The sequence below is a fragment of the Bombina bombina genome, chromosome 10 (assembly GCF_027579735.1).
Source record: "Bombina bombina isolate aBomBom1 chromosome 10, aBomBom1.pri, whole genome shotgun sequence".
Lineage (NCBI taxonomy): Eukaryota > Metazoa > Chordata > Amphibia > Anura > Bombinatoridae > Bombina > Bombina bombina.
In genome coordinates this window covers 165081761-165095668 of record NC_069508.1, presented here as the reverse complement: position 1 = coordinate 165095668, position 13908 = coordinate 165081761, and the positions used below count along the sequence as shown (strand labels likewise).

The 13908-nt window shown below is 40.6% G+C and overlaps 1 protein-coding gene across 1 annotated transcript in view; it reads left to right on the top strand.

The window, feature by feature from the left end:
- RNF11 (ring finger protein 11) overlaps positions 1–13220 on the top strand; it is a 63393-nt gene extending 50173 nt beyond the window's left edge. The window contains exons 2-3 of the mRNA XM_053693493.1: positions 7860–8029; positions 8735–13220. Coding sequence (XP_053549468.1) covers positions 7860–8029; positions 8735–8906 — 342 coding nt within the window. The 3' untranslated portion in view covers positions 8907–13220. The remainder of the gene's footprint in view (positions 1–7859; positions 8030–8734) is intronic.
- The last annotated feature ends 688 nt before the right edge of the window (positions 13221–13908 follow it).

The window sequence follows — 13908 nt, the reverse complement described above, 5'->3', positions numbered from 1 at the left end:
ATTAAGTTGGAACATCTCCGCATTCTGCTTAAGGAGGTATTATCCACTCTGGATGATTGTGACAAGTTGGTCATCCCAGAGAAACTATGTAAAATGGACAAGTTCCTAGAGGTGCCGGGGCTCCCAGAAGCTTTTCCTATACCCAAGCGGGTGGCGGACATTGTTAATAAAGAATGGGAAAGGCCCGGTATTCCTTTCGTCCCTCCCCCCATATTTAAAAAATTGTTTCCTATGGTCGACCCCAGAAAGGACTTATGGCAGACAGTCCCCAAGGTCGAGGGAGCGGTTTCCACTTTAAACAAACGCACCACTATACCCATAGAGGATAGTTGTGCTTTCAAAGATCCTATGGATAAAAAATTAGAAGGTTTGCTTAAAAAGATGTTTGTTCAGCAAGGTTACCTTCTACAACCAATTTCATGCATTGTCCCTGTCGCTACAGCCGCATGTTTCTGGTTCGATGATCTGATAAGAGCGGTCGATAGTGATTCTCCTCCTTTGGAGGAGATTATGGACAGAATCAATGCTCTCAAATTGGCTAATTCTTTCACCCTAGACGCCACTTTGCAATTGGCTAGGTTAGCGGCTAAGAATTCTGGGTTTGCTATTGTGGCGCGCAGAGCGCTTTGGTTGAAATCTTGGTCGGCTGATGCGTCTTCCAAGAACAAGCTACTTAACATTCCTTTCAAGGGGAAAACGCTGTTTGGCCCTGACTTGAAAGAGATTATCTCTGATATCACTGGGGGTAAGGGCCACGCCCTTCCTCAGGATCGGCCTTTCAAGGCAAAAAATAAACCTAATTTTCGTCCCTTTCGTAGAAACGGACCAGCCCAAGGTGCTACGTCCTCTAAGCAAGAGGGTAATACTTCTCAAGCCAAGCCAGCTTGGAGACCAATGCAAGGCTGGAACAAGGGAAAGCAGGCCAAGAAACCTGCCACTGCTACCAAGACAGCATGAAATGTTGGCCCCCGATCCGGGACCGGATCTGGTGGGGGGCAGACTCTCTCTCTTCGCTCAGGCTTGGGCAAGAGATGTTCTGGATCCTTGGGCGCTAGAAATAGTCTCCCAAGGTTATCTTCTGGAATTCAAGGGACTTCCCCCAAGGGGGAGGTTCCACAGGTCTCAGTTGTCTTCAGACCACATAAAAAGACAGGCATTCTTACATTGTGTAGAAGACCTGTTAAAAATGGGAGTGATTCATCCTGTTCCATTAAGAGAACAAGGGATGGGGTTCTACTCCAATCTGTTCATAGTTCCCAAAAAAGAGGGAACGTTCAGACCAATCTTAGATCTCAAGATCTTAAACAAGTTTCTCAAGGTTCCATCGTTCAAGATGGAAACCATTCGAACTATTCTTCCTTCCATCCAGGAAGGTCAATTCATGACCACGGTGGATTTAAAGGATGCGTATCTACATATTCCTATCCACAAGGAACATCATCGGTTCCTAAGGTTCGCATTCCTGGACAAACATTACCAGTTCGTGGCGCTTCCTTTCGGATTAGCCACTGCTCCAAGGATTTTCACAAAGGTACTAGGGTCCCTTCTAGCTGTGCTAAGACCAAGGGGCATTGCTGTAGTACCTTACTTGGACGACATTCTGATTCAAGCGTCGTCCCTTCCTCAAGCAAAGGCTCACACGGACATTGTCCTGGCCTTTCTCAGATCTCACGGATGGAAAGTGAACGTGGAAAAGAGTTCTCTATCCCCGTCAACAAGGGTTCCCTTCTTGGGAACAATAATAGACTCCTTAGAAATGAGGATTTTTCTGACAGAGGCCAGAAAAACAAAGCTTCTAGACTCTTGTCGGATACTTCATTCCGTTCCTCTTCCTTCCATAGCTCAGTGCATGGAAGTGATCGGGTTGATGGTAGCGGCAATGGACATAGTTCCTTTTGCGCGCATTCATCTAAGACCATTACAACTGTGCATGCTCAGTCAGTGGAATGGGGACTATACAGACTTGTCTCCGAAGATACAAGTAAATCAGAGGACCAGAGACTCACTCCGTTGGTGGCTGTCCCTGGACAACCTGTCACAAGGGATGACATTCCGCAGACCAGAGTGGGTCATTGTCACGACCGACGCCAGTCTGATGGGCTGGGGCGCGGTCTGGGGATCCCTGAAAGCTCAGGGTCTTTGGTCTCGGGAAGAATCTCTTCTACCGATAAATATTCTGGAACTGAGAGCGATATTCAATGCTCTCAAGGCTTGGCCTCAGCTAGCGAGGGCCAAGTTCATACGGTTTCAATCAGACAACATGACAACTGTTGCGTACATCAACCATCAGGGGGGAACAAGGAGTTCCCTAGCGATGGAAGAAGTGACCAAAATCATTCTATGGGCGGAGTCTCACTCCTGCCACCTGTCTGCTATCCACATCCCAGGAGTGGAAAATTGGGAAGCGGATTTTCTGAGTCGTCAGACATTGCATCCGGGGGAGTGGGAACTCCATCCGGAAATCTTTGCCCAAGTCACTCAGCTGTGGGGCATTCCAGACATGGATCTGATGGCCTCTCGTCAGAACTTCAAAGTTCCTTGCTACGGGTCCAGATCCAGGGATCCCAAGGCGGCTCTAGTGGATGCACTAGTAGCACCTTGGACCTTCAAACTAGCTTATGTGTTCCCGCCGTTTCCTTTCATCCCCAGGCTGGTAGCCAGGATCAATCAGGAGAGGGCGTCGGTGATCTTGATAGCTCCTGCGTGGCCACGCAGGACTTGGTATGCAGATCTGGTGAATATGTCATCGGCTCCACCTTGGAAGCTACCTTTGAGACGAGACCTTCTTGTTCAGGGTCCGTTCGAACATCCGAATCTGGTTTCACTCCAGCTGACTGCTTGGAGATTGAACGCTTGATTTTATCGAAGCGAGGGTTCTCAGATTCTGTTATTGATACTCTTGTTCAGGCCAGAAAGCCTGTAACTAGAAAGATTTACCACAAAATTTGGAAAAAATATATCTGTTGGTGTGAATCTAAAGGATTCTCTTGGGACAAGGTTAAGATTCCTAGGATTCTATCCTTCCTTCAAGAAGGATTGGAAAAAGGATTATCTGCAAGTTCCCTGAAGGGACAGATTTCTGCCTTGTCGGTGTTACTTCACAAAAAACTGGCTGCTGTGCCAGATGTTCTAGCCTTTGTTCAGGCTCTGGTTAGAATTAAGCCTGTTTACAAACCTTTGACTCCTCCTTGGAGTCTCAATTTAGTTCTTTCAGTTCTTCAGGGGGTTCCGTTTGAACCCTTGCATTCCGTTGATATTAAGTTATTATCTTGGAAGGTTTTGTTTTTAGTTGCAATTTCTTCTGCTAGAAGAGTTTCAGAATTATCTGCTCTGCAGTGTTCTCCTCCTTATCTGGTGTTCCATGCAGATAAGGTGGTTTTACGTACTAAACCTGGTTTTCTTCCAAAAGTTGTTTCTAACAAAAACATTAACCAGGAGATTATCGTACCTTCTCTGTGTCCGAAACCAGTTTCAAAGAAGGAACGTTTGTTGCACAATTTGGATGTTGTTCGCGCTCTAAAATTCTATTTAGATGCTACAAAGGATTTTAGACAAACATCTTCCTTGTTTGTTGTTTATTCTGGTAAAAGGAGAGGTCAAAAAGCAACTTCTACCTCTCTCTCTTTTTGGATTAAAAGCATCATCAGATTGGCTTACGAGACTGCCGGACGGCAGCCTCCCGAAAGAATCACAGCTCATTCCACTAGGGCTGTGGCTTCCACATGGGCCTTCAAGAACGAGGCTTCTGTTGATCAGATATGTAGGGCAGCGACTTGGTCTTCACTGCACACTTTTACCAAATTTTACAAGTTTGATACTTTTGCTTCTTCTGAGGCTATTTTTGGGGGAGAGGTTTTGCAAGCCGTGGTGCCTTCCATTTAGGTGACCTGATTTGCTCCCTCCCTTCATCCGTGTCCTAAAGCTTTGGTATTGGTTCCCACAAGTAAGGATGACGCCGTGGACCGGACACACCTATGTTGGAGAAAACAGAATTTATGTTTACCTGATAAATTACTTTCTCCAACGGTGTGTCCGGTCCACGGCCCGCCCTGGTTTTTTTAATCAGGTCTGATAATTTATTTTCTTTAACTACAGTCACCACGGTACCATATGGTTTCTCCTATGCAAATATTCCTCCTTAACGTCGGTCGAATGACTGGGGTAGGCGGAGCCTAGGAGGGATCATGTGACCAGCTTTGCTGGGCTCTTTGCCATTTCCTGTTGGGGAAGAGAATATCCCACAAGTAAGGATGACGCCGTGGACCGGACACACCGTTGGAGAAAGTAATTTATCAGGTAAACATAAATTCTGTTTTTAAACAACATTCCAATGTACTTCTATTATCTAATTTGCTTCATTCTTTAAATATCCTTTGTTAAAGAAATTGCAATGCACATGGGTGAGCCAATCACACGAGGCATCTATGTGCAGCCACCAGTCAGCCGCTACTGAGCCTATCTAGATATGCTTTTCAGCAAAGTATATCAATAGAATGAAGCAAATTAGATAATAGAAGTAAATTAGAAAGTTGTTTAAAATTGTATGCTTTTTTCTAAATCATGAAAGAAAAAATGTGGGTTTAATGTCTCTTTAAGTTACAGTCAGTATGTTTTTCATTAACTGCTGTTCTCAGCATTAAAATTGGAAATATTTTGGTAAATATAAAATCAATGTAACTAAGTAAGGTGTAATACGCAGATGACTATACGCTAGAGATAAGCACTCTGGTTTTTACATTAAGGAGACAACAAGAATACTGAGGAGACGACCATTAACAAGCAAGAGAGCTTCTATATAGCGATTAGTAAAATAATGCAAAGAGTAAGTGGTAGAAGAGACTCTAGGACCCGTTGCTTCTTGGTTCCAAGTGATTTTCAAGTATTGCATTAAATCCATATTTGACTTGGGAACATTTTGATCATTGTTCTTTAGAAAGCCAGAAGCCAATGAGTAGAAAAGAGTATAAAGCAGCGAGTTTGGGGAGATATACACATTAGTATGTTGCTTTTTGTTAGGCTTCTCACAATGTGATCCAAGGCTTATAACAGCCATGCTTCTATAAAGTTTCCTGTTTTGCCTCTGAAAATTCTCGTGTGTAGTGCACACAGTTTACTAATTCTACGCAGCCTCTGTTACTTATGTTAAAGGAACATGAAACCCAAAAATGTTCTTTCATGATTGACACAGAGAATACAATTTTAAACAACATTCCAATTTACTTCTATTATACCATTTGCTGTGTTCTTTAGATATCCTTTGTTAAAGAAATAGCGATGCACATGGGTGAGCCAATCACTTGAGGCATCTATGTGCAGCCACCAATCAGCATAATATAAGTAAATTGGAAAGTTGTTAAAAATTGCAGTTTTTTTCTAAATCCTGAAAGAAACAATTTGGGTTTCATATCCCTTTTTAAAATGCTAACTTTTCACACATTGGTAACATAGTAATATAGTCATACAGACGTTTGACAGTAGATATATTTTTGGAGGTAAGCACTAGGTTTTACACTTGGGAATTAAATATATATATTTTTTTTGGTGGGTACATAAGGGCTTGGCAAACCCATGCGCCAGGATGCCTACGGCACCTTAAAAACTGGCCTATTTTTTGAGCCCAGAAAGTGCCCATACGGTTTACCACCTGTAGTCCACCTGCCTGTAAACTGCTGCTTTTCTAGATTGCCACCAGAAAAGGAACTTGTTCCATGACCTATAAAGGAAGTAACAGAGAAAGCAAACTTCAGTACAGTGTCGAGCTGCAGAAAACCACTGTAAAAGAATTAAGATATAAACACAGTGCTCATTTAGAAATAAAACCAATACATTGATTGGCTTTCCAAATTTCTCTGTGGAAGTTATGTTTGATGTTACAATTTTATAAATAGCATTGTCTAACACATTTTATTGCAGCCGATATGTTTTTATTTTCCTACTTACTGTCAAATCATGGATCTTTAGATTTAGATCAGTCGCCTTAACCATTTTTAATACCTGTATTAAAGCTTACAATTGCTGCTTTAAGGCTAGCTTTAGTTTTAACCCTTGACTACCAGAAAACAGGGCTATTTGTTGCAGCTTTTTTTGTTAGCCGAGGGATTAAATGATATTACATACAGGTATAAAGAAATCACGTCTTGCAGTACAAGTGACTTTGGCTTTCAGAAAAGCACTTATGTCTGCGGGTTATACAAGTGAAAGCAGCTTTATTACATGTCAGCAGTCTGGTCAATTGGTCTAAAGCAGGAGCAGCTGGCATGGCATTGGGGGGCAGCTGTCTATGTAGAGAAACAAAATCGTCTGGCAAATCCACATTTAAAGCCTGGCCAGTTGGTATAATTGTATCTGTCATGCCGCTACAACCCTTCTCTTATTCTAGGCATCAAATAAAGATAGAACATTGATTAGTTAAGTCAACTAGTTCAATATTGAAACTGTTGGCACAGTTCTGTAGTTTCCATTACTTTGAAAAGGGAACAGAGGTGCAATTTCTATTCAGTTTGTAAAATACAATCAATGTTATGTGGGAAGCAGAGAGACACAGCATTTCCAGAAATTTGAAGCCATGGAAAAATATTTTCAGAAACGCTGAAGAAATAACCCCCTTCCATTTTCATACTCATTGCATATTGAAAGTCACAAATGCTTGTGTGTAAAAGTATTATGCTTGCTTAAAACTTATTCAGTAACTAACAAATTCAATTTCCTTTTAAAACTGTTTTTTGTTACAAATGGAACTACGCGGTTAGGAAATGTTAGGAACACCTGATATTATCTATGATTTAGATAAAGGGTGTAATGATAAACAAATGCATTCTGAATTCAGAGGAATTTAAACTCTTGGCTTTTTTAAGGCCTAGCTGAGTGGACATAAACTGTTCTGCCAACCATACTAACAAAATTGATCTCACAAGCAAAATACAGGTATACCCCGCTCATACAGCGGGTTAGGGACCGGAGCCCCGCTGTTAAGTGAAAACCGCCTTAATGTGAAACAAGGCAGTTTTAGCTATCTTTTCACTTGCCAGTATGTTTAAAAACATGTTTAAACTAACATATATTAGAGGTGCAATATTGCTATGTTTAGTTTAACACTAGCTCAGCACAGTATTCAATAAATACTGTACCTGTAAAATAATGACAATTACTGTAGTAAAATTTGCCAGACTATAACACTGAGACACAGATTGCACTGTAATGCTGTAAACAAAGTGAACTGCACATAACAACATGGTGTCAGTCACTTTTCTCGCAATCTCACGAAGATTACAGCACTGTTTCAAATATTTGGAGGTTGAACTTCAGCTCCACAAAGCGCTGTATTAGTGAAGCGCTGTAAAGTGAGGTATACCTGTAAACCTTTTTTTCCAGCTGTTTGCTAATCCTCAGGAATTGCAATTTTATACATTACATAGTCTTACATAAAAATCTTCATGTTAAATAGTTGTAGCAATATTATTGGAGGCTTTAATATATGACCACCTTGTCATAAACATGTTATTTACAATTGTAAAATAAAATATTTCATACTCTATTTTTTAAAAAGAATTTCGGTGGGGGGGGGGAGCTTGTTTTGCAGTTACTGGGTCCTATAGTATTTTCATAGCTCTATTGCACTGTGTGTGCAAAATAAAATAAATCTGGAATGCACAGAAGAAATATGACTTCTAGAGAGAGGAATTTGAGTCAATGTATATTTTGAGCTGGGGGGCATGTTTTCAGGTGGGGGGGGGGGGGGGAACATGACCTTTGATGTGGTGCACATATAGAAACAGTAAGCATAATCTAGTCGGTTTAATTCTTGCCTCTGTTTACCCAAATTCATTGTTAAACCCTTTGTATTTCTCCACTTATTTTAGGAGCAGGCCCCAGTTCCCGTGTATCATCCTACCCCAAGCCAGACCCGCTTGGCTACTCAGCTGACAGAAGAGGAACAAATTCGAATAGCGCAAAGGATAGGACTTATCCAGCATCTTCCTAAAGGCGTATATGATCCTGGGAGAGACGGATCCGAGAAAAAGATCAGAGAGTGAGTATTTGTATACAATACTGATTATTGCATCTCCCTTCAGGCTTGTGCATACTGTGTGAATCCCTTTCTTGCAGTTATCTTCCAAATGATTGGCACCCACATCTGAAAAGAATTACAATGTCTGCCGCATGTTTTGTTTATAAAAGGCATTTTTTAATAGTTATTTGTTATCGCCCGTCTAACCTTTATTTGAAAGGCACAGTAAACCCATTTTTTTTTCTCATGATTCAGACAGAGCATACTGCCATCTAGTGCTCTTGCAAAGTATAACATTTATGCAAAACGTCTGTCAAATAGAGCTGTGGACATGTGCACAAAAGATAGGAAGAGAATGAAGAAACATTTATAATAGAAGTAAATTGGAAAGTTGTTTAAATTTGCAGGATCTATCAGAAAATTAAATGTTTTGGGTTTCATGTCCCCTTTTAACTCCTGTTAAACACAAAACCAAAGCTGTATTCCTCTGCTGATAAAGATAGAGCTGTGGTTAAAGCACTGGCAAATCTGCCTATATGTCTAACTGCCTAGCAGGGGTTTAACACACAGATGAGTAGTGCTCTAAATGTTTTTATTAGAATGTCATTTTATTAAAGTACTTTCTCCCTTCATATGCAAGTATATAAAGAATTTGCCTTATTTCTGTAATGGTTAATCCTTATAAAAGCCATACATTTGTAGTTTAAAACCTTTTTCTGTCTCCAGGTGTGTGATCTGTATGATGGACTTTGTGTATGGGGATCCCATACGATTCCTGCCCTGTATGCACATTTATCACATGGACTGTATAGACGACTGGCTAATGAGGTCGTTTACTTGCCCTTCCTGCATGGAACCGGTGGATGCAGCACTTCTTTCTTCATATGAGACTAACTGAGCCACAGAATCACCTTGCACCGAACACAATCCAAGGCTTTTAAGGTTCTCTTCCTTCATCTTTGAGCCCAAAGAGCCAAATCGTAGGGATTAGGATAATGCACAAACATCCTAGTAACTCAACTGGCGATCTAGAACATGTATGGAATGTCTTTCAATTGGAGCGAGATCTAGAAAACATTTGTCGGCAAGCACTTATTCTAGTGTATAAGACCATCTGTTATCTGCTCACCGTATATAAAACTCCTCCTCCCTTTTGGATTCTATGTGTACAATAAGTTATGCTTCGTGTTGTCAGTGACCTGGCGCTGCTGCCATGTTGATGCTATTTAATTTTCCCAGACACTCCCGTCTACCCCTTTTGACCATTCAATGATGTCTCTAATGGATTTGGGGAGTCATAACTTTTGTATAGTATGCACTTCCCAGGAACAGGAGCGTACAATTATTGGTTATAGCTGCAAGCATGTCTCTTGGGGACAGAAGTTGCTGCTACAAGCACATAATCGCAGTCTGAATGTCTTGCTGTTCCAGTCGGCGGAGTTCTAAAGAAGTTGTAACAATGATGTCGGTTATGTTCCATCCTAAGCAAAAAATATCTCCCGGAAATTCATCCTTCTGGGTCAAGGCTCTTCAGTGCCAACAGAGTCTGTGACAAATTGCATCCTCTCCTGAAATGAAGAGCTTCATTTTAAATTGCTGGCACACTACTTGTTTTAACTCTTTGCTCCCTGTGCATAGTAAGCAGTGGGCTTTGTCCCCTCTAACACGGATGGGATTTTTTCTGCACCTTTTTATTGTTTTGTTTTTTTTTCCATTTGAAATGGAATCCATGGCCTTAGGTCTTACTAAATGAACGTGATTATTGTCAGGCTCTCTATGTATTAGAGCACCATTGTGTTTGAAGTTTGTTCAGATTGCTTTTTGTGTATGCAAGTGGAATCGACCAATTTCAACGTGATCTTTGCTGGAATCAGAACTGACTGACAAATTGTGTGTTCCAAGTGAAAAGGTTCCATCTTGTGTATGTATACTAACCTCCATTTTTATCAGAGGTACCTACAGCCGATTTGTGTTGCAGGAATGTCTGGCTATGAAGGGGTTAATCATTTATCTTGTTTTATGTTTATATAATCACTACATACAGTATGTGCTTTTTTTTTTTTTTTCCTCTGTTTTTTTCGTTGTAAACTCTAAATGTATTTTGACAAACTTATTAATTGGTCCTGCTAGCTCGGTACCAAATTAAAGTGATGTATTCCTGAGGATAAAACACCTGTTTTGTTTTGCTTAAATTGTCAAACACCCTTTGTCAGAAATCTGCAGTTCCAGGTTGTACTGAAATTAAAAGGACATGCAAGTTGGAATTAAACATTCATCATTCTGCTATAACTAACAATTTCAAAACAGTGTCTTTCTCTTGGTCACCATTGTAGAAACTTCCATGCTGAGAAACATGCATGTCATAAAGAGACATGAAACCCAAATGTTTTCTTTTATGATTTAGATATGCCGTTTTAAACATCTTTCTAATTTACTTCTATTATCTAATTTGCTTAATTCTCTTGATATCCTTTGCGGAAAGGCATATCTAGATAGGCTCAGTAGCGGCTGATTGGTGGCTGCACATAGATGCATCGTGTGATTGGCTCAATTATGTGCATTTTTCCGCAAAGGATATCTAAAGAATGAAGCAAATTAGATAATAGAAGTAAATTGAGATGTTGTTTAAAATTGGATTCTCTATCTGAATCACGAAAGAAACTTTTTGGGTTTAATGTCCCTTTATATATGCTGCCATGGACACATGCACATTCCTGGGTGTACCTAAGTATGCTACAATGAAAATGAGCTTGGTTTTAAGAGGAGACTAAGGGGCCTATTTATCAAATGTCTTGCTGACCTGATCCGACAGTGCGGATCAGGTCCGCAAAACATCGCTGAATGCGGAGAGCAATACGCTCTCCGTATTCAGCATTGCACCAGCATCTTACAAGAGCTACTGGTGCAACGCCGCCCCCTGCAGACTCGCGGCCAATGGGCCACCAGCAGAGAGGTGTCAATCAACCCGATCGTACTCGATCGGGTTGAATTCCGGCGATTCCTGTCTGCCTGCTCAGAGCAGACGGACAGGGTTATGGAGCAGCGGTCTTTAGACCGCTGCTTCATAACTGCTGTTTCTGGCGAGTCTGAAGATTTGCCACAAACACGGGCCCACAAGCTCCATTCGGAGCTTGATAAATGGGCCCCTTAAAGGGACAGTCAACACCAGAATTATTATTCTTTTAAAAGATAGATAATCCCTTAATTGCCCATTCCCCAGTTTTGCATAACCAAAACAGTTATAATACACGTTTTACCTCTGTGATTACCTTGTATCTTTGCCTCTGCAGACTGCCCCTTTAGTTCAGTTCTTTTGACAGACTTGCATTTTAGCCAATCTGTGCTCACTCCTCTGTAAATTCACGTGCATGAGCTCAATGTTAACTATATGAAACACATGACCTAACGCCCTCTAGTGATGAAAAACTGTCAACTGCGGTGGCGACCTTCAAGGTCTAAGAAATTAGCATATGAACCTCTTAGGTTTAGCTTTCAACTAAGAATACCAAGAGAACAAAGCAAAATTGGCGATAAAAGTAAATTGAAAATACATGCCCTATCTGAACGATGAGAGGTTTTTTTTGGACTTGGCTGTGCCTTTTAACAACCTGATGGTATAAAGCTCTCTGGTCTGGTGAGATTATCTAACTAGTCTCGTCAGTACTTTGATGTTCCTAAATGAATTTTATAGAGGAAAATTGTATCTAGTTTATCTCGCTATGCAAAGGTCTAGATGTGAAGGCACATGCATTACAATATAACGCTCCCAGAAATTTTGCGTGATTTCTCTTTGTGCCAGAGAGCTTTTATCAGGCACTTAGAAAGGTACATTTTATAAGAGGTCAATTTTAGATTTTTGTTTTAATTGTACCTGTTTAATGTGGACTTCCATGTTGCTGGGCTGCAAGTTAGAAATAAAGCAGTGCATGTGTATAACTGTTATTGTCACTGCACAGCATATTTAACGGTGGAGGATACTGAGTAAGGTCTATATGACAGATCATGTTGCTTTTGACACCAAGTTCTATCATGCATATTTTAAACATTTTTATTTTTTTATGTCGTCATTTTATTATTAGTTATTTGTAGAGCGCCAACAGATTCGGCAGCGCTATATGTTAACGCTGTTTGAAGTGCATAGCATTGTACAATTGGTCTCTAGGGACTGATTGGCTGATTAGCAGAGCCTCTACTGCTTTATCAGACAATTACACACATCACAAGCATAAAACATTTTTTTATATACTTTAAATTGGAACATCCATTTTGCAAAAACAAAATTCACACACTGTAAAAAAAAATGTTTTTATATTCAACAAAGCAAAAGACGACTAATTCTTGTTAAGGTCACATAACAGGCAGTGCTGGTGCACTGATCATGATTGTAACAGAGGATCAGTAACGCCCGTCACAGTAGTGAGCATGAGGCTGTGGGTGGTAAATGAACTGACCCTGTAACATGTACCACAGTGATAATTTAGCTCAGAGAACAAGCTTGTTTACATCTGTCACTAACTGGCTAAAGAAAAGATGCAATAATACAGGCTTATACACAAAATGTAATGTGTTATAAAACGAATAAATGCTGTAATGAACAAAACACAGCCAGCCCCAGTGTGTCTCAAACCGTATCAAACCAGAAGAAGAGTATGGAGGCGCTGTGTTCCCTCCGGGATATGTATCAATCTGGCTTCTCATTCAGACATACAACCTCAGGAGAAGAGAACCAACAGTGCAGTACAGCCAGAAAATACAAAAGCACAAAATGGAAAGGACTCACAGGGTTATGCGAATAAGACGCTGGAGTCTACATAAAAAACAGCAGTATCCATTTAATAAATTAAAGTGTCTCTTGCAATAAGGAATTTGCTACTGTTTATCATAATTTGAAAGAGTTTACGTTGACTTTTATTGGGTAGTTTAGGGCTTTTATTTAAGTTCCATATCAGAGGGCAGCTGGAAAACTCTCTCTCTCTACCTTTTTATTATTTCCAACTAATATTGTTTTAGTTGTGGGCACCACCACCACATATGTCCCATGCCACTGATCCCATGTCCAGGATGTAGTAAAATATCATTTATATTTTAAAAGTTCTTATTAAACTATATCCTCAGCCTAATCTCGGTAACTACACGTTTCAGCAAAAATTGCTTTCTCAAGAACAATTTTGTATTACCAAGTCACTGAATAAAATAAATATATCCTGTTTTATGTACCGGCTTCTCTCTAATTAGCATTTCAGGTTTCCGCATTTCACTTCCTCTTTTAGTTTGTCACATGGACTGATTCTCCCACTCACAAAGATGGTCACTCCCTTGACCTGATCTTTAGCTATCGCTGCACCCTCTCAATCTTCACAAACTCCCCCTTTCCTCTTTCTGACCACCATCTCCTTACTTGCAACATAACATATCCCTCCCTACAACTCTCCCTCCTTCTGCTCCTCACACCAAACTTCACAGAAGCATTACGTCATTAGATCAACAGCTTTCTAATTCCCTCAATCTATCTGCCACTATAATTCCACCCTTACATCCGTCCTTGACAATCTCGCCCCTCTTACCATAGCTCGGAATTTAAACACTCATCCTCAGCCCTGGCATACTCCTCTGACACAATACCTACGTAGATGTTCCCGTACTGCTGAGCGGCACTGGAGAAAATCTAGGAGTTCAGCTGATTTTCAACATTACAAATTTATCTTGAACTCCTACTACTCTGCCCTTAATTTTCATAAGCAACACTACTTCTCTACTCTTACCTCTAATCTTTCTTCAAACCCAAAACGTTTGTTCTCCACTTTCAATACTCTTCTCTGCCCTCCCCCACCTCCTAATACAACTTCTCTGTCAGCTCAAGACTTTGCCAACCACTTCAATAACAAAATCAACTCCATCAG